Here is a 23,174-nt window from a genome sequence, read left to right on the forward strand (position 1 = left end):
ACATCTGAATGAAGAAGAGACAAGAATTAAGCCAGCCCAAAAAGTAACCTGGTGAAAATGAGCTGCTTTGGTCTGCTCACATATTCTACATGCAATTTGTGATAGGGACTTCTGAAATTTCCTTATTGATTTCTTAGAAGATGAAAATTACAATAATGAATTTTTAAAGAAACAAAGCAGTAATGTTGCTGCATCTCAGAGCCCTTTGTGCACTAAAGCAGCAGCTAAATTTAATCTCTGCCGGTGTCTATTTTGGGAAGGAGTGGCTTTCTCCTGTTCATTTCAGGCAAGTAGCTTTGAGCTGGAAGGAGGGCCTGGGGGGGAGCAGCATGCCATTTCCAAGTGAGGAGAGGAAAAGTTGTAAGTAAAAGAAATATTAGCAGTACTGTATCTTTGCACATCACCTTGCATACTGTTTTTCTTAGTGGCTGAAAGGTGAAAAAGATCTCAACAAGGGTTTATATGAAACTTAAGTGCTGATGTCCTTCCTTCAGTTCAGTATTAGCTTCACTTCTCGTATAACCCCACTGTCAGGACTATGAAACTGTTTCTTAAGTGCTGTTTTTTATTTTGTTGAAATAATTGAAGTAATGCAGCAACAGCTAGCTTAGAAATTCTGCAAATGCTCTTCAGTCATTCACTGATCATGTAAAACTCACTTCCTTTCCCATAGATTCCTTCAGTGTTTTACAGTTCTCACTGCTGTTTTTCTTCTGCATGCAAACCATCGCAACCCTTGCTGTTAAGTTTTATGGGTGTGAAGCAGTTACTTTGTAGCACCAACACTTTACCAAAAAAAAAAAAAAAAAAAGCACAACTTTTTTTCAGCTTCCGCTGTCCCCGAACAACTATTTTTTGCATCTGAGAGTGCCCTCATGTTTGTGAAGTTGGCAGCTGGCTCCACAAGCACTTGATCTTTCTTGGTTACTTTGTCTTCCAGCAGGAAAGAGCATACTACCTGTTAATGCATAGCCTGTTACCTGCTTCCTGTGTGTGGTCACGTTTTTTTGTTTTTTTTTTGTCTAGTTGGTTGAAGTCATTCAATGGTTAATACTTGGCAGCTTGCTTTTGCTCAGAAGAGCTAAAAATGCTTTCTGATGGAAGCAAGCAGTTGGTTGCCCTCCATAGCTGGCTGTCATCTTTCCTGGAGCTGTACGTACAGCTTTGTCTGTAGATTTGGGATAAAGATGATCACTTAAGCAGCTTTGAATCTCATCTTACACATCCAGCATTGATGAATCCAATTTACCCTGGTGTGCTCATATTCTAGAAGAGCCTAGCTCTGGTTAGGCATGCTCTCCCCTCCAGTGATACAAGAATGTGGGAGTCCGTATGTCTTAGCTGTTTTATGCTTCTTTGGTGTATAGTTGTACAAATTATGAAACACTTTACTTCTAACTGAATTCAGCCAAAAATTCTTAAGTTACTCTTAGAGCTTTGGATATTGCTTGTCATTCTTCATCTGCCAGTCACTGGCTTCTTTCCTGAACAGGGAAATCCGCTTGTCTTCGCCTGCCGGTATCACGTCTACCTTCTCTTGCTGCACTGACACCTCCTAGTAGAGTTTCTTTGGATGAAATATACGTTCTGTACCTTAAAATGGCCAAACTCTTCATTAGAGACAGGCAGGTACTTTTGGACTAGGGCTGTTGAGTACAATTCATTTGCCTTCTTTTCTTGTAGCTAGCCATAATTCATTACCAATGCAGCACTTTTACTGCCAAGTGTGGTACGAGTTCTCTGGCTTTGGAGGTCAAGCTGGAAAGTTGAGCCAGAACTTGGAAGAGTGCTGCATAATATTTTCAATACGAGAAAAGCAAGGGACTTTTTTGGAAAGTGTTGAAACCTTATTCTACAGCTAGCTAGTAAACAAACACACAAACAAAAAGGGTTCAGAACAGGATAAACACCAGGGTAGGTTTAGGTCAAGTATCTTCGGCACTACCATGAAGACACAAACTAAATTTCTACTGTTGGAGCTGGCAGGGGTATTCTTAACGTGGGCCATACAGAAGAGACATCTTTATACATCCAGTATACTTGTAATATATTAATGCAATGAATAGTGATGGTTTCTGCTACCATATGATTGGATTGAGTGACCTGAAGATGGAGAGAGTTTCATGTTGGACCTTGCACTGCACTAGTACACTTTTCTCCCTGTAAGGAAAGGCATTGCCAATAATACAAGGAGATAATTTTGCCTGTTTGAATAAATCAATCAACAGAATAGCAGATGAAACAAGAATTACAGAAGACCTGAACAGTTTTCTTACACTGCTTTCTATTTCACCTTTACAATTTTCTGGCTCTGTTTTCAGTTGATGTTTACCCTCTGTCCTGTCTTTAATATATGTGACATTAAATCTTATTTGGTCAAAATAAACATATGTCATACAGTGTCTTGATGAATGGGAGCTATGGTAGTAGAAGAAACTTCATGTACTCACTAGCTTTTTTGCTTGTGCAGCTCCATGATTGCCATAAATCCTTCTGTCTTTGTTTCCTTTAGGAAGTAGCTCCTTAAAGGCCTGAGAAGCTTAAAGGGGAAGAAAAAAACAAACAAAAAAAACAGGCTGTAGTTCAGACTGACAGATCTTCTTGTAATGTAGGAATGTTTTTATACTTCAGAGAAATTAATTGCACTTCCTAAATACTAGTGAGATTGCTCTCATATCATAATCTCTTTACCACTTTATATGTCTTTCAGTGTAAGAATGTTGTAGAACTGAAACTGGAAAAGCTCATGTGTGTGATAGGATCTTGAAATGAACTATTTAAAGAGGCTCTGTGGATGACTTCCTAATCAAAATACATCCTAATCTTTGGGCATAGCTTTGTTTAAGTTTATGGCTCACGTTACAGTACATTCTCTTTGCATTTATGCATCTGATCAATACTGGTTGTCTGCTTTGCCAGCATTGTTTGCAGTTCCATATGCTCTCAGTGTAGTCTGACATTTTTCACATGCCTCTACATTCACTTTTTATGTGCAGCAAGTGTGATGAAAGAGTTCTCATCTTGTGGTTCATAAAATAAATGTGGGTCTTTCTGATTGTCTGGTATGCCTGAATTACTCGGTGTGAGATGTATCCTGTGTATTTTGTTGTGGCAGCTCTTCATATGGGATAATTCCTGCTGCATTTAGTTCAACGTATTCATACAAAACTGTTGCCTGGATATTTCAAAGAACAAAAAGTGTTCTTACACATTCTTGTTCATTCACAAAGTACCAGCTGGTGATCATGAGATCAAACTAAGCCAGGACAAAAACAAAAATGTAGTTAAATTAGTCATTCATGTCTTGAAACAAAGCTGTCATTCAGTTTTTGATCCTTCTTCTGGGAGTAATGTAACATTTAGTTGTGGAGAAAGAAGGGCAGTTCAGCTGAGAAGTGCAAGGCTGGAAGCTCCTGATGTCTTCCGTAACTGTTCCCCATTGATGGTTTGGAAATAAATCAGAACGGAGGGAAATGATTCCAGGTGCATGTCTTTCTACAGTGTGCGTGTATATGTGTGTATCTTATGTGTCCAGTGGATGGGAGGGCATAAAAGGACTTAAAATTGCAAGTGCTGTATAAGCCACTGAATTCTTTTACTGTTTCCTAGCTATTAGAAGCAGTTGTAGTTCAAGTCTGGACTACAGGACTTGACAGACTGTAGCAGAGATGACAATTTAATCTCTTAATCCTTCTTGCTCTTTAGACTTTCTCAGAAGAAACCTGAGAAGAAATCCATCCCCCTAGTGGTGGCTTTCTCCTGTTATGGTGGACTAAATGCTTCTGCTATAGCTGCCTCCAGGTAGGCTCCTCTGTCATCCTCCGCATACCCCTGCAAATGCTCCATTCTTTCCCCTGTTGCCAGCTGATTTGTTTTTATAAATGCACTTCACTGCTCCCAGAAGTAGTGGTAGTTAAAGTGGAATTGGTCAGGTGCTTAGGTCAGAGCCCAGGTCTAGCTTGTTTGTGGAGGATTCGTGGTTGTACAATTACAGTTTGAACAGAAGGCAGCCACTAACTCTTCTCCCTCCCCTTTTATTTTCTCTTGGTACAGTGCACGAGGTATATGCTTGATAACTTGACTTGCTTTTTATATTTTTCTCTGCCCTTCTTTCTTATGCTAGATAACCCTCTGACACATGCACACTTGAATGCTTATCGTGGCCACTTTTACTTACACTTCAGTAACACTTCCTGTAAAAGAAATATTAGAGCATAGCCTTGGAGAAGACGTTTCTTCACATCTGTCAAAATGAGAGTTTTGGAGGATTTACTAATATGGACTCTGAAGGATAAAAGTGTGTTTTTTGTCTTAATAGTAATACAAGAACCTGGCTGATTTTTTTTATTTTTTACTTTGGAAGTGAGGGTGAAACCCAGTTAGAAAACACTTGCACAAAGGCTTTGGGTCAATACTTGTCATATGAAGCTAGGTAATGTGACTAGAAAGTTTAACTGAACTTCAGGTACCTTTCAACTGTTAACTGTTTTGCTGACAGATCGTTTTGCAGACAGGTCTACCAAGCTGAACTTAATAGATCATTCCAAATTAAAATACTGTTATGTTGTATCTTACTAGGGTAAAGTTAAGCTCTTGAAGTTAATGCTGCACCCTTTGCTCTCTCAGGAATCCTGACTACAGGATTAGAAAGCACACCAGAAATGACAGTGTTTGGTAAAGGCTCTTACTAGGTTACTCTGTCTTTCAAAGGGCTGAGTGGTACAGATCTAGGAAAATGAATTGTTGTATTTGAGCAGGATCAGTAGTGTTACACATCTTAGAGTCACAGGCCTGCATCCAGAATACATTGAATCTATAACATCTTCATCTGTATGTAATTTGTGGAAGTGATACCATGGCTTTGCCTTAACTCTTTCTATATTTTACTGCTCACGTGACTGATTTCTGTTTTTCAGGATGAGTGGAACATTAGCATATCTTAGATATATGTGATAGGATGGAAATGGGCGTTGAGTTAGTTTCACATCTGGCATTCCGCAGGGGCCCATTATTAGATGTTTCAAAAGGAATTGGAAAATGGTTACAGAAAACAAACACAAACCTGTCCTATGGGGAAGAAGATTCTCCAAATGACATGCTAGCTAATTTGCATCTTGCAGCATAAGATTAAATCCGTGTATTTCCCTTCTCTTCTATAACTTTGAGCTGTTAATATTACTTATCTAAACGCTTATTGTTTAAGAAACCTTACTAAACATCTTAATTCTCTAACTTCTTGTTCAGTGAGTTCTGTATCATAGCTTTGCATTTGTAAAGAAATCCTCTGAGAGTTTTAAGTTTGGTGTCTAATTTCATTTGCTGTTTGGCTTTGGAAATGAGACACTCCAGGCTTAAATCATCTTTTAAAATTTATAACAGTTGTCTACTAGAACTTTCATCTTGTCTTCGCTTTTACTTGTTCTGGAAAAGTCATAATTCTTTCCCTGGGTCATTACAAATTGTATTCTGCTTTGGGTGATGAGTTTCCTCAAAGCTGCATTTAGATGTGATAAAGATCTTAAAGCACTGTGAGTTCTGGTAAATGTTCTTGAGCAGCAAAAATCTTTTATATACAGTAATGTAAATTATTCATTGCTTTTTCAGTTTCAATGGACTGAAAATGGATCATCCATGGTACATAAAACACATTTCTTATGGCATGCTCTTTTTTGCCAATTTGATATTCTGCTTAAACACAAAAACAGAATTTTTACATGGTTTAGTTCTTTTATACTTTTCTCCTATTAGTTTTTATAACTAACGTGGGTGTTTGTGTGTGCACATTTTTTTCCCTCCCACCCTGTGTTGATGCTTCATTTTGCAGGAACCTTTACTAACACGTAGAAAGAAAGACCTTAAAAGACGCAGTTTAGTAAGAATCAGGGTGACTAACAGAGTTGATGTGTTACTTTTGAACCTTTTAGTAAGATTCCCATTGAAGTAATTATACACTTTTCTGCTCTGTATCTTAGCATCAGGAAATCCCATCTGCTGTTGCTCAGGCTCAACTAACTTACACAAAAGGATGCAATAAATTTTGCTTTTTAACATAGATTATGTTGTACAGCTAAGCACAGTTGGATAGTGAGCCTTAACCCGGATTATGTGCTGGACAAAGTACTTTGTCAACCCAGAATGGGAAACCAGCCATGATTTGTATTATGTCACTAAAATTTTCCATGTTTTATGATTTAAAGATTGAAGCTATATCCAGGGTTTTGCCTCATAAAAATCAATCACTCATTTCCTGAAAAAATCAATTAAAATTCGTGTAGGCTTTATTGAACCTACAAACATTCAGAAATTAGAGCTCAATGCACTGCTTTTGGTGATCTTCTTCCTGGAGTAGTTAAATCAAAATTTGGCTGCTGTTAAGGCCATTCTACAAACAAGGGCCAGCTCTCAATGTTAATCCACTTTGATTGAACTTCATAAAAGTTATGATGAAGACTGGTAGTTAAAAGGGGAAGTCAAGGGGGAGGTAGTTCAAAATATCAGGGTATTGAAAACTGATTTAAAGATTTTGTAGTAGAAAAGACAGACCTACGGAAAGCTGAAAGAGCTTAGATGCTTTTTGTGTCTGATTATCTTGAAAATGGTGAAGCAAGAGAAAGCTCAGAAGGTGATTTAGAGAAAGGTCCATAAAACATTCAGATGATTAAGATGTAAAATGTTTATTCTGTGTTTTCCAATACCCACAAAATCTTTGTAACAAAATTTTTGTAGTTTCTTTGGATACCACTTACACACAAGTAATACTTCCTGCTTCTATAAATAACAATTTTGTGCTAATGCAGACATGATACTTGTGCTACCATGACTGTTAGTTTACACCAGTAAAAGAAACTGTAGAAGTAACGAGTGTTAGTAGGTAGGACTGGGACAGGAAGGCTTCTGCCAGCATCCTCTGAATGCAGCACAAGCAGATTTCTGCTTAACTTCAAGCTTGGAAAAGGTACACTGCTCAGACTGAGATGAGTTTTTGAATAGCTGTCAGTCTTCAAGTATTAAAACTTCTTGATTTATTATTTTTTTTTTTTTCAAACATTTTACTTGGTATTCTAAGAGTCTATCCTTTTTTTTCTACACAGGAACAGAATTGACCAGTACCTTGCAAATTATTATCCATTTACATTTTTAAACAATTAATGGTATTCAATTACTCTTATCCCTTGCTGTGAAACATTGAGGCTCCTGACTTCTTGTTTTCAGAACTCTTGTGGGAGGTCACGCCACAGCTGGTGTACAGTATTGTCTAGGAACACTAACAAATGACTGCCTGAAAAAAAGCTTCCTCTGTCAGTTGCCATGTTGTCAGGCTAGAGCCCAGAGGCTCTGCTGGTGGAGCTAAAGGGCAAAAAGGATTTGCTTTGGAAGTTAGAAAAGAAGGAAAATAGAATACATTGCTAGTGTAGTGTCCATAAATGGTGGGTGTGATAGTGGCTGTGGTTATTATCTGCATTACGGCACTTTCTTTTTGGATATGTAATGATATTTTTATCATTTAGTCTTTGTAGTCAATATTTATGAATTCAAGTGTAACAGACTATGTTACACATAATGAAATGTAATGGGATTGGTAAGAAAATTCTAAAAACAATTTGTCTTTTGTGAGAATTATTTTGTGAGCAGAAAATGTGAGTCTAGGCACTTGGGTTTAGAAGCCTGCTCTTGTTTAGAATCAATAAATAATTAGAAATGCTGTGTGCTGCTTTGTGCTGCATATCCCCACTATGTTTTAATTTTTCCATATAAACTTACTACAAAAATTTTGATATCATTGTTTTGCATAAGCTTTGTTGCAGTTATTTTCATGTGTGTTTTTTTCTTTTTCCTTTCATCAGACATTTGCTGACGAGGTATTTGGCATCTTCAGTTGGACAATTCCCATTGCTGTAGCCTTTTCTTGTTTCGGTGGACTTAATGCTTCAATTCTAGCATCATCAAGGTATCATCCTGTTTAAAAATTGTTCATAAGTGTACTTAGGTGTTAGTATTACGGTCATCTGTTAGGAGAGAGGCAAAAGCACTTCTGTATCTGAACCTATAACAAATAGCCATACTAAAATAACAGATCTAAATAAACCTCATCCTACACACTGCCTTACTTCCCCACAACTGTCCTAGCTGCATGCAAAATACAATTAAAGATAAAATGAATGTTGTCTGTCTTGTGAGTCTTCACGCCTTCTGATTATTTGGATTGAGTTACCGTCTATTTTAGTTGATACAATAATTATAGCAAGTTCTTGTTTTAATGCATTTACTTAGAACTTAATTGTGAATCATAAGCTTTTTTTTTCTCCAAGTACAAAGTTTTAAAAGCTGCTGCTATTAAGCTTCAGTCAAAAAAAAAAAAATCAGAATATGGTATAGAACCTTTCCTCTGAGCATTGATTAGAGACCTGACTAGTGAAAATTATAAGTAGGTTTATTCAGCCGTGCTTCCTGTTCATTGAATGTATGCACAGTGTCTCTACTGAGAACAAAAATGAATGTGATCTGGTGAACTAGGCGATACAGAACAAGTTACAGTTGATAACAAAATTGTAAGTGCTTGTTCTTTGAGCATATGGCAATTTCTTCTGGTTGTTGTTGAAAACTGTCACTGAAAGCTGCAATGTTTCCAGTACTAGCTTTTAGATATTTTTTTTATATTGATAGAAATGTATTTCAATTGCTGTAGAAGTTTTCTATTTTGCCCATAGGGTTGTTTTCTAAAGAATAGTTGTTAACAGCATGTTTCTAAAAGCTTATATGTCTTCTAAATGGTTGTAGTAAAGTATATCTTTGTAGAGTCTTGAATCCATGTTCTAGTTTAAAGGATCTTCAAAGGATCAAAATTCAGTGATATAAACAGTTATTCTGACAGGTAGTGTTTTGTTTTGTTTTGTTTTTAAATGCATTCTCTTTCACCTGTGGCATCAACGTCTGCTTTGCAATTTTTTTCAGGCTATTTTTTGTAGGATCTCGAGAAGGTCACCTTCCTGATCTGTTGTCTATGATCCACATAGAGAGGTTTACACCTGTGCCAGCACTGCTTTTCAATGTAAGTTATTTTTCCTTTTCTTTTAGGCTGTCCAGATGTGACTATATGAATTATTTAAAGGAAAACTTTAAAGAGGCTGGAAGGAGGTAGTAGAGGAAATTCTGTTTAAAACATAGAACAGTCTCCAAAGAGTTTCGTTGGCTGAATTCATGAACACCCACCTATGGAAACAACCTGCTACACTCCTAACAATAAAGAAAGTTGAAGCTGAATTAAGATGATTGAATTATTCTATTGGGCTACTGCTGTGTAAGATCGGTTATCAGACTTTTGTTTCCTCTAAGTTAAATGCAGATTAAAACAATTCATAAAATCTGTATATGGCTTCTGTATGCTAAATAAAATTAGTATGGTGGCACTATGAATAGTTAAAATCCAGCTATTATATAAACTTGCATACTGACACAAACCCTTAATGGATATTGAAGAATTACTAAAGACTTAACTAAAGGAAATTATTTCTTACTTATTGCCAAATTGTAAGAAGCATTATGCTTGTACTCCTGTCTCCATGGGAAGTATCAGTAAATCTCTACAGTGGAAGTAGTTGTTTAGTTGATAACATAAGAACTTCAGATTTACTATTATCAGGGTGAGTTCTGAGAGAGTGAATTTTGAGATCGGCAAAAAGTTACACCAAACCACCAGGGAGTGAAAGATGGTGTTGCTGTAATGAAAAAAGCCACATAAACAGTAAATTTGTTGTTCATCGCAGTCATGTTCTTTTCTGACAGTGTGCTATGACCCTTATTTACCTGGCTGTGGAAGATGTCTTCAAGCTTATTAATTACTTCAGTTTCAGTTACTGGTTTTTTGTTGGTCTGTCTATTGCTGGCCAATTATATCTACGGTGGAAGGAACCAGACCGACCCAGACCTCTTAAGGTAAAATTTACTTAATACATTACTTAAAATCCCTCTTCCCTACAATTAACTACCTGAAATCTGGACCATACATGTTATTCCTGAAGCTTACAAATTGATAAGGACATAAAACATGGCTTCCATTCCATGGTGTCCCATGAAAGCTAGTTTGTGTACTAGAGAAGACGTGAGTATTATAATAGCATATTCCTTTTTTTTAATGTGAGTTTAGTGAGCTCTCTGTCAGCTAGGGAGCTCAATAGGTTAACATAGTAGTGAACTTTTTTTTTTTTTTTTTTGGATTAGAAATCTGAAGTTAGGAATGCTTACGTTAATTCTGTTACAGTAGAACACATTTAGCTCTGCTGGTGTTTTCAGTTCAATATCTTATCCTCTTATCACTTTCTCTTACTTTAAGTGGATAAGCTTCATGAAAATGTCATTCATGTTTCCTGAGATTAATTGGATTTGTCTAAAAACACTTCATTCTGCTACAGTTTCTTTCAACACGGCAGACCTACCATATTTCATTGGTCTTGTAATTTTTAGTAGTAGTTCTATTGAAGAGTAATTCTACTATCCTTACAGAGCTAAATAGTCAGATGCATAAGAAAAAGAGCAGATAACTTCACAAATTGGGGTTCAGAGAGAAGAGGCTGTAATTCTCACCAGAATATATGCAACTGTAGAAAATCAGTCTCTCAGTAACATTTTGTTCTTTTTTTTTTCTCCAGCTGAGTGTGGTTTTCCCGATAATATTCTGTATATGTTCAGTATTTCTGGTGGTAGTGCCACTCTATAGTGACACCATAAATTCATTGATTGGAATTGCCATCGCTTTATCTGGAATTCCAGTCTTTTTCTTGGGAGTCTATTTACCTGCGTCAAGGAGACCTCAGTTTATCAACAAGATTTTAGGTAAGTCTGTTTGAAGATGTAGATGTTGTTTAAAAAAAAAAAAAAAGCTGAAAATAAGGTGATTCTGGTTTTTGGTGGAAAGGATTGTGGTGGACTGAACACTGCAGCAGCACTCAGTAGCTAAGCACCCACAGAGCCACTCATTCGTTCCCTACCTCTCCACCCCCAGCAAGATGGGGGAAAGGATAGGAAGAACAGAAGTGAGAAAACTAACTGGTTGTCACCAACACTATTTTAGCCATGCATCCAAAGCACTTGCACCATACGGGCTGCTGTGAAGAATATTAACTGTATCCCAGGAAGACCCAGTGGAAGGGCATACTGATTTTATACATGCCTATGCACCCAATTTTTATTCACTATATATTTAAAATACTACTTGCTTTCTACAGATACTGTCCTATTTTTTTTCTACATTTCTCTCTAGACTAGCAGCTGAAAAGTCTTTTTCTTAACCAAGGTTGATCTTTGTAAAAGGGCCAGGCATTCTTGGCAATGCAAGTGAGCTGTCTTACTGTACTGAATCAGCTGTTTGAATTTAGATCTTATGTCAGTCACAGGTTGAATTTTCCTTCCATTGAATGTCCACAGCTAAATTATCCATTTCTCCCTAGCAGTGTACTGTTGTCATCATTGCTGAGAAAACCCTGCTAAGGGATGTGGAAACGAAGATTTATAGCATAATCTTAGAATGCAACAGGATGTGGTGCTGTAGCAGTTAGTGAATATATAAATACACAGTAATATTGTCACTACTGTGTGCTATTTCAAGTTCTTGTGGTTTTAATTTTTTTTATTCTACCAATTCTACACTCTTAGTTAAGGAGAAAAAGGATTTTCCTTCAGTTATTTGGCAGAGCTTTTGGGAGGAAAAACACCCTAGGCAAGAGATCAGCAAAATTACCATAACAGCTTTAAACATTGTTTAAAAATACTGAGTGGAAAATATTTTCTGTGCTAATTTTTCTGGTTAGTGTTTCCCGTAATAGAAGTGAGCCAGCAGTCTTGACAATTAACTTTTGTTAGTCAGATATATTTTGTGTAAGTTGAGGGAAGTGGTTATTTTTCTGATTTATCTTTGATTTCCTATACAGGTACAGTCACGCGAAACATGCAGCTGCTCTGTTGCTGTGTTTTAACAGAGATGGACACAAGTGAAGAAAAGAAACTAGAAATCAAATCTAACTAAAATCTCAAAGCCATTACAAGAACAGGAGGGAGGCTAAAGCAATTACAACAAGAAAGGGAAGAGAATGGAACCGGAGAAAACATGAAAACTATTTCCAGTGGTCTTTCAGAAATACTGAAAGTGTACTTATTTGCAATTGGATTCCTGCATAGATCTTGTCCTCATGTCATCCTCCTCAACTGTGGCATATTTTCATGGCCTGTTTTCATTAGATAATTACCTGCTCATTTCAAGCACACAAGCTATGCGTCAATACTGTTCGTTCTGAATTTTCTTCAGAATTGGTAGTACAATGGTAAGAGCTAATGGATCAAATCAGATGTCTGCAGAACCAGCCAGTAATGCATTTTTAAGTTAAACTGAAAACCACTTTGAGGCAAAAGACTGAAGGCTGTTTCCAACTTAATTCTGATGGTTGTTTGCATGAAATGATTTGCTGTGCTCAGTTCTTATCCCAGAAGACAACTGGTCACAACCCCCATAATTTGTCATTAGTAGCAGAAAAATTAATAAAGTTATGCTACATTATTTAAAGACTTTCTCCCTTGAAGAGGAACATATTATTTCTATATGCTTCATAGAAATGTAGTATGTGTCTCTGGCAAGGATTTAATCAACAAAGCACCTTTCACAACATCTGGATTCCTTGGCACTGAAGATTTGATTTAGGATTTAATGATTATGTGCTAATTCTTTCCTGCTATCTTGTTAGTACTTGGTCATCCTCTGACAGTTTACATACGTTTCAAAAATTAAAATGTTCAGTCTGAAGCTTGTAAGCATTTGTTTTTCAACTGTTTCAGTGAACACAGCAGTATTTCTTCAACAGGCAGAAGCTTTCCTTTCTGAATTTGCTTTTTATTTGAAAATGACATCCATAAACTCACAGAACAAACCACTTTTTTTCTTCTTCAGCAGAAGTAATGATCCATGGCAGCACTTCTATCCTGAAAGCTAAGTAGCAGGGAGAGAAGATAACAATAAAACCGAGAATAAATAATACTGCCATATGGACTGATGCTAATTAGTAGTATTTGGAATTCCAAAGCTGTAATGCTAACAGCAGGACGCTCTGATACTGAATCTTAGTGTAGCAAAAGGTAACATGAAGCCAGCCTCTTCGGCCCACAAACCAAGAAAACACTCAACTTCAACTTCAAAAGCATTCCTTGGATTTTTAACTTAATTCAGAATGTTGATCTCAGCTGAGCTTAGTTTAATGTAGGGCAGTTAGTAAATGTGTGCATTTAAGGTGAACTAAATCTCATAACCACAAGATTATGGCTGAATCCATGCATGCTTTAAGTGCTGCATGTTTGCATTGTTCATTTGAATAACGGAATATGTGAAATCTTGTACTGACTTCTTGACCAAGGTTATCTTGAACAAAAAACTGCAGATAATTGGAAGTTGCAGAAGATGTTAAAAACTGACACATAATGGAGTCTTGAGCTACGCTTATGAAGCAGCGTTGGAATTTAATTGTTAAATGTGAGCTGAGGAGTTGTGCACAGTTGGAATATAAACATGTAAGAACTTCTTGCTATTTAATATAAGCATTCAGCTATTCTACTGCAGCTTTTTAGCCTTGGATATAACTAGAGTTAATTCACAGTAACTAGGTTGAGACATCTGTCCAGGGAGCAGCATAGCTTTAACAGGCTAGGGTTGGGGTATAGGTTAATAGTCATAGTAACCTTCCTGACAAGAAAACAAACAAACTTGCCTCCACTACCTCAACATCACCAGTCAGAATTAATTGACCTTAAAGTCCCGGCTACAACCTACAGCTCATGACAGATGTTAATTTAACATGCTATGAGCCATTTATTACAGACTTAAGTAGGAGGGTGTTGAAATAGTTTTAGTGCCTCAGTGGGTAACTGTCAGGGCAGGGGGATCCTTCTTGCAGAAGTGACTCAATACTGGAGGAGAGATTCAGTATTGTAAGAGTCCTCAAATATTTAAAGACCAGCCAGATGGACAAGTTACATTTTTATACACTCTGCATGTAAAATTACAAAGGTGATGGTACCAGGTTATCAGCTGGTATCTGCAGTATAGCAAAAGCTGTACTGCGGATCTAACAAAGGAAACAAGCTGTACCTTTCCAGAAACTTAAACCAAAGAGAGACTAGCATTCAGTATCCTGCTTTCTTCTGGACTCAAAGGAAGTTTAACTATGCCTGGAAGCAGCGTAAGATAATAAGAATTCTTGCAGGCTTTAATTCTGCACACATCAACAAGGAATGACAATACCTGCATTTTCAATAACTGTTACACAACAGAACATGGCACTCAGTACGGTTTCGGTAGGCTTTGGTGGTTGCTGTGGCTTAGATTTTGCTTGTTCTGTGTATTAAGATTCAGATGCCAGACAGTGATCACTTGTCTCCGAAGAAGATGGTTGGAGGCTTTCCCTTTGCAAAGGCACTAAGACAATGTAATGCTGAAAAAAAGGGCAAATGCAATTCCTGAAACTTCTTGCTAGAAGCAAAGAAAATGGAGTAAGATAGAGGTTTATGTCAATCATCTAATTTAAGTAGATGTATGATTAAGGTAAGAAATAGTCTCAGATTTATTACGGACTGGAGCAGGTACACTAAGAAGTCAACATAAAAATTCAGCTATCCAGACTAAAAAAAATAATCTGCAGTCTGTTTCTCTTACAAAGGTAAAAACCAAAAGCTTGAGAGGTGTTGATTCTGCTAGGCAACATCACAACATCGGTCAGTATCAGCAGTCAAAACCCAGGTTACAGAAAATAAGACCTGTGCAAAGTTAAAGAAAGATGAACCTGTTCTAATGCTAATATTGCTTCAGCTGAACCAGCTTCCCTGATCTTTAAATAAGTGAAGAAAACTTAGTCAAAGATTCTTTATTTTACAATCCAAATGCACATCTATTTTTCTACCCTAGTTACTGGGTTTCGGAGAGATCCAGCAATAAAACAGACACTCAAAGGCATTTTGCATGCTCAAGTAAATAAGGTTACTTGAAACGTAGGAACAAGTACAGTAGAAAGCAATAGGAGAGAGTGCCTTTTCTGGCACTCCTACGTGCCCTCGTGGCAGATCTGTTCATATCCGCATGATTAGTCATGACAGGAAGGCTTCCTTCCTGTCACAACCCCAGCATCGCAGCATTGGTGGAACAATCTCTTTTAAATCACGTAGTATCTTCTGCTTGGAAAGAAAGTTTGTATTATCAAGTGTCCCAATTTATACCCACTTATTTAGTATCTATCAGCTGATGCTGACTGAACATTGGTGACAGCTCAGATAGTGTAAAAAAAAAAAAAAAAAAAAGCTTTTAGAATCTAATAGTCATACCTAGGCAGTAAGTATCAGGGTGAACCATGCCAGTCACCAGTTGTTTCACGATGTTATCTTAAAGCCAGCCACACAAAAATTTAGCTCATCTACATGAAGACTGGTTTCCTACTGTCCCAACAAGCACAACTTCTAGCAGAAAGTGCGTTCCCAGGTGTTTTGGTTTTTTTTCCCTTCAAAATGTTTATGAATAGCCATCAGCAGCTGTCTGGATTTTCAGTCCTACTGCACCAGTTCTGTACATCTCATCTTCAAAAAAACGCTATTAGTCTGAATCCACATCCTGGATCTCATCGTATCCAAATTCCTGTAGGACTTCCTGACGGTATTTGCTCCATGTTCTTCGTCTGTAACATTGGTCGTCATCACTGGAACTGTCTTCAGACTCTAAGGAAAAGTGCATCAACACATTTATGTTATTTCTTGGTTTCAGTTCAACAATTAGGTTTATCAGGCTACTGGAACTTCTTAAGTGATACAGAAGTTGTTCAAACTTTGTATTAATGTGTATTAGGTGAGATTTGATTCTACTTGTGTGCTGCAATGGGGAGTTAAGAAAGCGAAGACCGTTTCACAAGCGTGTGGAACCAAGTCATCTGTTCCTTCTCGAAATAAGCAATCCTTTGCAATTGCAGCAGCCTGAAATGGACTTCTTAATTCTGACTGCAAAAACACCAAGATCCATTGTAGTTCAAAGAAAGATAAATCTCTGTTTATAAAAAAAAAAAAAAAAAAAAGTTTCCAAAACCTCTGATCTTAAATCCTGTGCATCCAGAAAAGTAAGATTTATATATTTTAAAGCCAGGTACTATCTTACACGTTAGCTCTGCAAAACACAATGGAACAATTTAACTGTTCGCCTCAGCTCCCCCTACCGTCTTCCTTCAGCATGCACCCCAATATTTAAGAGAGGCATACCTTTTTCTCCATCATCATCATCTTCCTCTGCTAAGAATTCATCTTCATCAGGATAATCGTTACGCCAGTTATTTTCATCGTTCTCATCATCTTCGTCTTCATATATTTCCCCTGGAACATGATCATCATCTACCTGCATATCAACACAGAACACAACATTCATTATTAATACAGCTACTTTGAAGTGAGCAGTTTTTCATCTACCTCTACAACAATTTTAAAGAGCCAGGAGATACTTATCTATTGCAAGCAATTATTCAACAGTTGCATAAAGCACACTGTAGAAAAATGTGTTGCAATGGCGATTTGCTTTAGGTGAAAAGTCAGTTAAGTCATGCATTTCAGTGTTCTTTTTCAGCATTTAAATGCTAAACTTAGACATTAAATTATTCATACTCACTTCAACAGTTCTTTAATAGGTCAAGAAAAAGCAGCTGCAGGCTCCTGATATGCAAGTCTGATTACAGTATCCATGAATTGAAAAAATAAAGCTTATATTTAACTAAGTAACTCCAGTCACTGAAGGACATTTCTTTATCACAAGAAAATAGTTTGTATTAATATTATAAAGTCAGGTCCTCAAAAATTGAAAACATCCTCCCTTGCTCCTTTTCCCACCCAAATGTGTCTCCAACAACACACCAATTACTGCCTCCTACTTAAAAATGAGATGTGAATTACTTAAGTTTATGTTTCCATGTCAAAATTTGGCACTTTGAAGCCTGCTGAATTCTTCTTAGTACCTGAGCTTCATCCCTTCAGTTTTCATTGTCATATTATTTGCTTGTTGACAGTAACATGAATGAGCACAAAAGTGGCAATTCCAGAAACACTACTACACAAGTCACTGAGCATAAGCGTAGTATCTCAAACTATCTTTGTTGGCACAGCAACTTTTTGTCGTAGGACTCTTAAGTACATTTATTCACAACCTTTCTACTTAAGAAGGGTCTATTTTTCATACCCTTACCAGTTCATATTCTTCTTTATAAGGCTGTACAGAGAGGATATTATGGATCCAGACAGGAACTGATGTTTCCATGCAGTAGATGTCATAAACGTACTCATCTTCTTTCTCACGGTGTTCCACTTTTTTATCATCTTCAGAAACATGTAAACGCTCACGGATCATCTCTACTGCATTGCAGAGAATCACATCTGGATCACCACTTTTCTGCTGGAAAAAAAAAGAAGCAGATTTCTCCTGAAGCCAAACACAAAATCTTTATTTTTAATATATTTTTACTTCTGTGTTTGTTACTGTAGCCAACAGCTAGCTAAGGATGACATTCTGAAATCTTACACCGAAACATTTTCCCATTGGAACACTGATATTTCGAACATTAGCAATTTAAAACAGAAAGACCCCAAAGAAATTTCGAGTTACTGTAGTACTGTGCAGCTATGCCTCATTTCAGATAATAGGAAAAACGGGGACAAGTTCATCAGAAGCTGCTGAAGGAATATGAATAATCCTGTACAACTGTTAATCTGCTTCTGAAGATGTATGGGTTGAAAACCCATGCCTTAAGATAGCCTGTGCTTTGTAGAGCATTATGCTTGCAACACTGCAGGAAAGGTGTGCATACAGCAGCACTGACACAATGCAAGTCTATAGGATGAATAATGAAGATGTGACAAATCAACAGGAAAAGACTGACAGGCCCTGCAGAGAGGCCTTTTATTTCCTTTATCTCCTCATTAAAACAGAAGAAATTTATTCATGCCTTCTCCTTCCTAACAAATCATTTGCAATATCTTTGCTTTAGCGACCTGCCTTTAAAAGTCTACAGGCTGATGTTTGCTGCCATTTTTTCTCTGCTAGAACTTTTTCAGAATATTTTTTGCCACACCAGTGGTATCCCCCAAACTGCTTAAGTATTTCGAGGAGGAGCTACAGACTGGCCTTTCATTCACTTCCAAATACTTACAGAATCAAAGAGAAAGCTTTTCTTCTTCCTTTCAACACTTACTGCTAGCTCTAACAGAGTAAGAACAAAGCTCTGATGCTACTCAATTTTAACTGTGGTTTTCTGAACAGCAGAGTGATAAGTAACAGTTCAACTAACAAATCTCAGGCGTCTAAAGCAAGAATTCATACTGAAATTTGATGGCAAAGCTCTAAAATGATCTACAAGAAATGCTAAAGGATGATAGCTGGTTCTGCACTGGCTCACCAGAATATTTTCTACTTTAAAACAAAGCATTTGTGTTTTCCTCAGAGCTGTGATGGGCTGCATAAGTCAAGCAACCATCCTTCACTTACAGTGGAACAACTACTAAAGAATGCATACACAGCCCTTTTACCTCCTTTTCTGTATGGAGAAGAGTCTTTTAAATACAAAATCTTAATATTCTGTATACATGGAAACATTACACAGAAGGCAGAGCTTCTGCATACTTGAAGCCATTGTAGATACTGAGCTAGATATTTGTCCAACCAAAGACATACTTAACTGATGAAAACAGGGGCTAAGTAGCCTATCAAACACCTGGAATACTGCTAGAAACAACATATACTAAAGAAAAAAAAGTATATTGGAATTACAAGAAGGGGACATTCAAAGCTATTTTTTCTTTGGTAAATCTTGCCTATAAGTGACATTCCTAGGCATCTGGATGGATAAGAATACATTGAATTAGGTGGTTGTTGTGTTTTTTTTTTTCTTTTCTAGCAAGTACAAAAGTTAAAAAAAAAAAAAACACACACTCATTAATCCACCTAACAGATGAACATGAGCATTAATGCATCTGAACAGAGTGCAGAAAAAACAGTAGTACAAGTCTTTCCTGTAGAGGCCAACTCCATATGGCTTCTTCAACAACATTACTGCACTTTAGGGTCCTCATAGAAGTTGCTTCTCGTACAATGTATTAACTATTCCAACTTACAAATACCTAGTTAAAGCTCCTGTTAAACACTGGAATACTTACTATGCAAAAAAACTTCCACAACCGTCAGTTTGCCCACATGTACCAGTCAACAGCGACATAAAAGTACTCCAAGTACACTTAAGTCTATCTGCTGACCTGTGGGTTTGCTGCAGTTGCACTGGGGTCTTCTATCACCTCATCTTCTTGTACAATATCAAACAGCTGGAATTTCCCACCACAGTCTGAACTCTCATCAACAGCACTCGTTTCCTTTTGCGAAGCATCTTCTGTAGCTTCAGAGCCTGGTCTGTCACCGTCAGTCGATGCCTTGCCATCTGCAGTGGGTGCGTTGGGCCGATGGCTGGCTATTACACGGTACCGATTTTCCTTCCTCTTCGCTTCCTTGGAAGAACGGAGCTCCTGAGCGATCCGCTGAGTGCTTCCTAAGGAGGGCCGCAGGCTTTGCGCTGCTTTGTCTCGAGCGATCACTTCTTGAACGTACTTCTGAACTGGCTCGTTCTGGGTAGAGGAACAAGAAGGAGAAGGAATAGATGCAATGACACGGTCAACACAGTAAGGCACACCCCTCGTGCCCCTCACTGGAGGCGAGCAGCAGCTATTGCTGGCACATCCTATCTGAGGGCTGCAGTGCTAGTGCTCATCACAACATCCAGGTCACTCCTACTGCTTCAAGTAATGGAACTGCCAGCCTGTTCTCCAGATATAGGAAGAAGATACAAGATATTTGCAATCTGTAAGCCTGTTCTTATATTATTTAAGGACACATATACTTTATGGTATAGAAGAACTCTGCAAATGAAAACACCTGCCTTTAAAAAACTGTGACGGCCCTAACTTTAAACCACAACATCCTTTACACCCTCGCCTGTGAAAAACAGCTCCAAGAAAAAAAACAAACAAACAAACAAACAAAAAAAAAAAAAAAAAAAAAAAAAAAAGAAAAAAACAAGCTGTGGGTGGCTCATGCTGCGTAGCTGACCCCCGGCACAGCGAGCTGGCAGCCCCCAGCCCCAGCCCTCCCACAGCTCCTCACGGCAGCCCCGCTCAGGGCGCCCGCCAGAGCCCCTCGCATCAGCCGCGCCTCTACCTTGGAGGAGACGGTGGCCACCAGCTTGAAGAGGCTCCTCTCCACCTCGGGGGCCCCGCCGGGCTCGGTGCGGGGCCGCTTGCAGGCGAGCAGCAGCGCCTCGGCCGGCTCGGGGCCGCCGCGCTTCCTCTGGACGCGCAGCACAGCGGCCGCCTCCATGGCGCCGCGCGGGGCAGGCCGGGAAGAGGGCGGCCGCTGGCCGCGGGCTCCATGGCACCGCGCGGGGCACGGCGGGAAGGGGCGGGCTGAGGGGGAGCCGTGGTGGCGGCTGCTCGGTGCGTTGAGGGGAGGCGAGCCCGAGGCTGGTTGAGGACGGGGAGGAGGGAAAGGAGGGTCGTCGTCTCCCCCCGCAGCTCATTTCTGAGGTGGGTAAACGCTGCTTTCTCGCTGGAGCGGTTTGCTGTCAGCTTGTGGGCCCGCCCTCAGGCTGTGGGGTTCCCCCGGCATGAGGTGCTTCGCCGCGTGGGGAGGCGTTTTGCTTTCAGACAACGCCGTTTGATCGCATATTTTTCTGTGCTGAATCTAAGTTTGAGCTTAAAAAGCGTTTATCCTCTTCGAAGCAGCGATCAGCGTGCTGGCAGAAGCGGGTGTATGAGGGAAAGTGTGTGTTTGCACCCAGAGTGAAAGTAATGTCTGTTTTCACTGGGTTTGTTTGTTTCCTTGTTTACAGACGCTATTTTGAGTGTTATATTGAAGCCAGTTCAGCAAAACTGCATGATATCTAAATAGAGGTTGATCATGAAGACCTTTTGTGGAAGAGCTAACCCGACCACTGGTGCCATGGAGTGGTTAGAAGAGGATGAGAACTATGACTACCATCAGGAAATTGCAAGGTATGCTGGCAAATAACCACACCACTTGCTTTGCTGTCAGTTTTTTGTTTTATCTCTGCAGAAATTCCAGGGGCATGAGATGAGCAGACTGTACAACAGTCTAAATGTTACAGTGCCCAGGGTTTTATGGTGCAGAACTATAGATGTAGATTTTTGTAAAGTATTCCCCAAATAGTTTAAATTTTTTAAAAACACTTTCTGAGGTTCTGATTTTTATACCAATACTCACCCAATTGTGGCAAAGTGTGTTGGCTAAATTTATTTAAAATACATAACACAACAAATAATTGATGATCACCTGTTCCTGGCTCAAGTGGTTATTAATTTAGCTTGAGAATTACATTGCATTGTGGCCTAAGTTACAACAAATACTAGCTTTAGTGAGAGGATCTTGGTAACAAATGATAGACCATTATTAGACAGCCTTTCATTGCTTTGTTTGGCTTTGTATGAACTTGCATGTGTCCCAGCTGTTATTTCACAGCTGTCTGATCTATGTACTGGATCCAATGCTGAAGAGCCATGCCAGCAGTTAATTAGTTCACTTATATGCTGATGACCAGACCAGTGAACAGACTTAATTCCTTAGATCTGAGAAATCACTTGAGTCCTTAAAGTGTGTGTCATGGTTATCTACATGCTCATGGGCCCTGAGTCTATTTGCATTAGTAGGTGAAAACCAAGGAGGTTATATGTGCAGTTCTGTAGTGTTTTGCACTATGTAGTATTTTGATTGCAATTTTATTTATTGTAGATCACGCTATGCAGACATGCTTCATGATAAAGACAGAGTAAGTATAGAAGCAAGAAACTATTGAACGGTGAGAAAATACTAATTTTTCTTTTCTTGAGAAGCTGTCACTGCATGACTGTACAGGTTTCTTTGAAAGATGAAGTGTTCGGATTTGTACTCTTCAAGACCTGCTGCTGGATCAGGAGGTGCCTTCTTATGTCTGACTCTAGTACACTGCTGTTTACTGCAGAATATGATATTTACACTCAGTAGCTGTGTAAACTCAGTAGCTGTTTTACACTGCTGTGTTTGTAACCCCTCTTAATGGCACATAACCAAAAGCTGCTATTTAGATATGTTGTTTCTCATGTACAAATGTCTTCCAGTAGATGTAGAGAGGAATCTAAATCCAAGATACTTCAGCTCTTGCCCTGGTGTAGGCCCTATATGAGTATTTTAGTGATTCTTCAGGGGAAAAAAAAATCAAAACCAAAACCAGTAGCATCTTACTTGGGTATTATTATTATTGCCTTCAAAAAATGAATTGTATGAATTTGTAAATTATGCATGCAGTGTAAATGTATGACTGATTGGTGATGAGGAGAATGGTATGATAAGATTGTTTTGCTGTAAATGAACTTCTCCCTCCAAAAACGCTTGCCTGTGCTGACAATGGCTTTGGTATGATGGTACGACTGTATAGCATAAAGAATGTCTGTAGGCCTTTTTCTGATTGTAAACTCATATAGTCTGAGAAGTCAAAATTTCTGCACAAAAATATGAAGCTGAGAGGTCGCTGACACCCCCCCCCCTTTTTTTTAAAATTTTATTTCCACAGAACATGAAATATTACCAAGGTATTCGTGCTGCAGTGAGCCGAGTAAAAGAAAGAGGTGAAAAAGCAATTGTTCTCGACATAGGGACTGGCACAGGACTCCTGTCTATGATGGCAGCTTCAGCAGGTGCAGATTTCTGCTATGCAATTGAGGTAAGCAGTTGTTACTGGCTACACGTGCTTGCATCCATGTTTATAACGTCTAACTACAGTTGTTGTGTCTTCATGATCAGTCATGGGTGCATTTGCTTTTCTGTACTTTGCTTTCTGAAGTGCAAATTTGATGCCTTTTTATGTGTGTGAAAAAGGTAAATCTTACAAGAATGTAGTTGGAAAGGCATAAAACATTTTTCATTTTTGGGACAGCTTTTGTAAATGTAGAGATCATCTAAGTCAAATTTTACAGTGTTCTGACTTTTCTACTTAACAAGCCTCAACGCTGATTAATGTTTTTGAAAATTTTGAGTATTTTCAAACCATATTGCTGATCTTTGTAAGTTTCAACTCTTGTAGGTAGCTTCT

The 23,174-nt window shown here is 38.4% G+C and overlaps 3 protein-coding genes across 9 annotated transcripts in view; 2 read left to right on the top strand and 1 right to left on the bottom strand.

Moving 5' to 3' along the window:
* SLC7A6 (solute carrier family 7 member 6) overlaps window positions 1-12,553 on the top strand; it is a 30,613-nt gene extending 18,060 nt beyond the window's left edge. For all 5 annotated transcript variants that reach the window (XM_068693478.1, XM_068693482.1, XM_068693481.1 and 2 more), the window contains 5 exons: window positions 7,845-7,948; window positions 8,953-9,049; window positions 9,784-9,933; window positions 10,647-10,830; window positions 11,925-12,553. In XM_068693478.1, the coding sequence (XP_068549579.1) occupies window positions 7,845-7,948; window positions 8,953-9,049; window positions 9,784-9,933; window positions 10,647-10,830; window positions 11,925-12,019 (630 nt within the window). In that variant the 3' untranslated portion in view covers window positions 12,020-12,553. The remainder of the gene's footprint in view (window positions 1-7,844; window positions 7,949-8,952; window positions 9,050-9,783; window positions 9,934-10,646; window positions 10,831-11,924) is intronic.
* A 2,329-nt stretch (window positions 12,554-14,882) lies between these two features.
* Window positions 14,883-20,442, bottom strand: SLC7A6OS (solute carrier family 7 member 6 opposite strand). Of its 2 annotated transcripts, none has more exons than XM_068693487.1 (5): window positions 20,252-20,442; window positions 19,300-19,662; window positions 17,240-17,446; window positions 16,270-16,402; window positions 14,883-15,738 (listed from the first exon to the last, which is right to left on the bottom strand). In XM_068693487.1, the coding sequence occupies exons 1-5, from the start codon at window positions 20,408-20,410 to the stop codon at window positions 15,617-15,619; spliced, it is 984 nt and encodes a 327-aa protein (XP_068549588.1). In that variant the 5' UTR covers window positions 20,411-20,442; the 3' UTR covers window positions 14,883-15,616. The 2 variants fall into 2 exon arrangements, with proteins under 2 accessions (XP_068549588.1, XP_068549589.1); XM_068693488.1 differs by having other exon boundaries at window positions 17,240-17,443; window positions 20,252-20,441.
* Window positions 20,443-20,448: 6 nt separating this feature from the next.
* The window catches only part of PRMT7 (protein arginine methyltransferase 7), a 65,767-nt gene continuing 63,041 nt past the window's right edge, over window positions 20,449-23,174 (top strand). For both annotated transcript variants that reach the window (XR_011099904.1, XM_068693474.1), the window contains exons 1-4: window positions 20,449-20,616; window positions 20,922-21,084; window positions 21,839-21,875; window positions 22,656-22,805. Coding sequence is in view for 1 of the 2 variants with exons in the window: in XM_068693474.1 (XP_068549575.1) it covers window positions 20,990-21,084; window positions 21,839-21,875; window positions 22,656-22,805 (282 nt within the window). In the remaining variant the exon portion in view is untranslated. The remainder of the gene's footprint in view (window positions 20,617-20,921; window positions 21,085-21,838; window positions 21,876-22,655; window positions 22,806-23,174) is intronic.

This window comes from Anas acuta, chromosome 10, assembly GCF_963932015.1.
Source record: "Anas acuta chromosome 10, bAnaAcu1.1, whole genome shotgun sequence".
Lineage (NCBI taxonomy): Eukaryota > Metazoa > Chordata > Aves > Anseriformes > Anatidae > Anas > Anas acuta.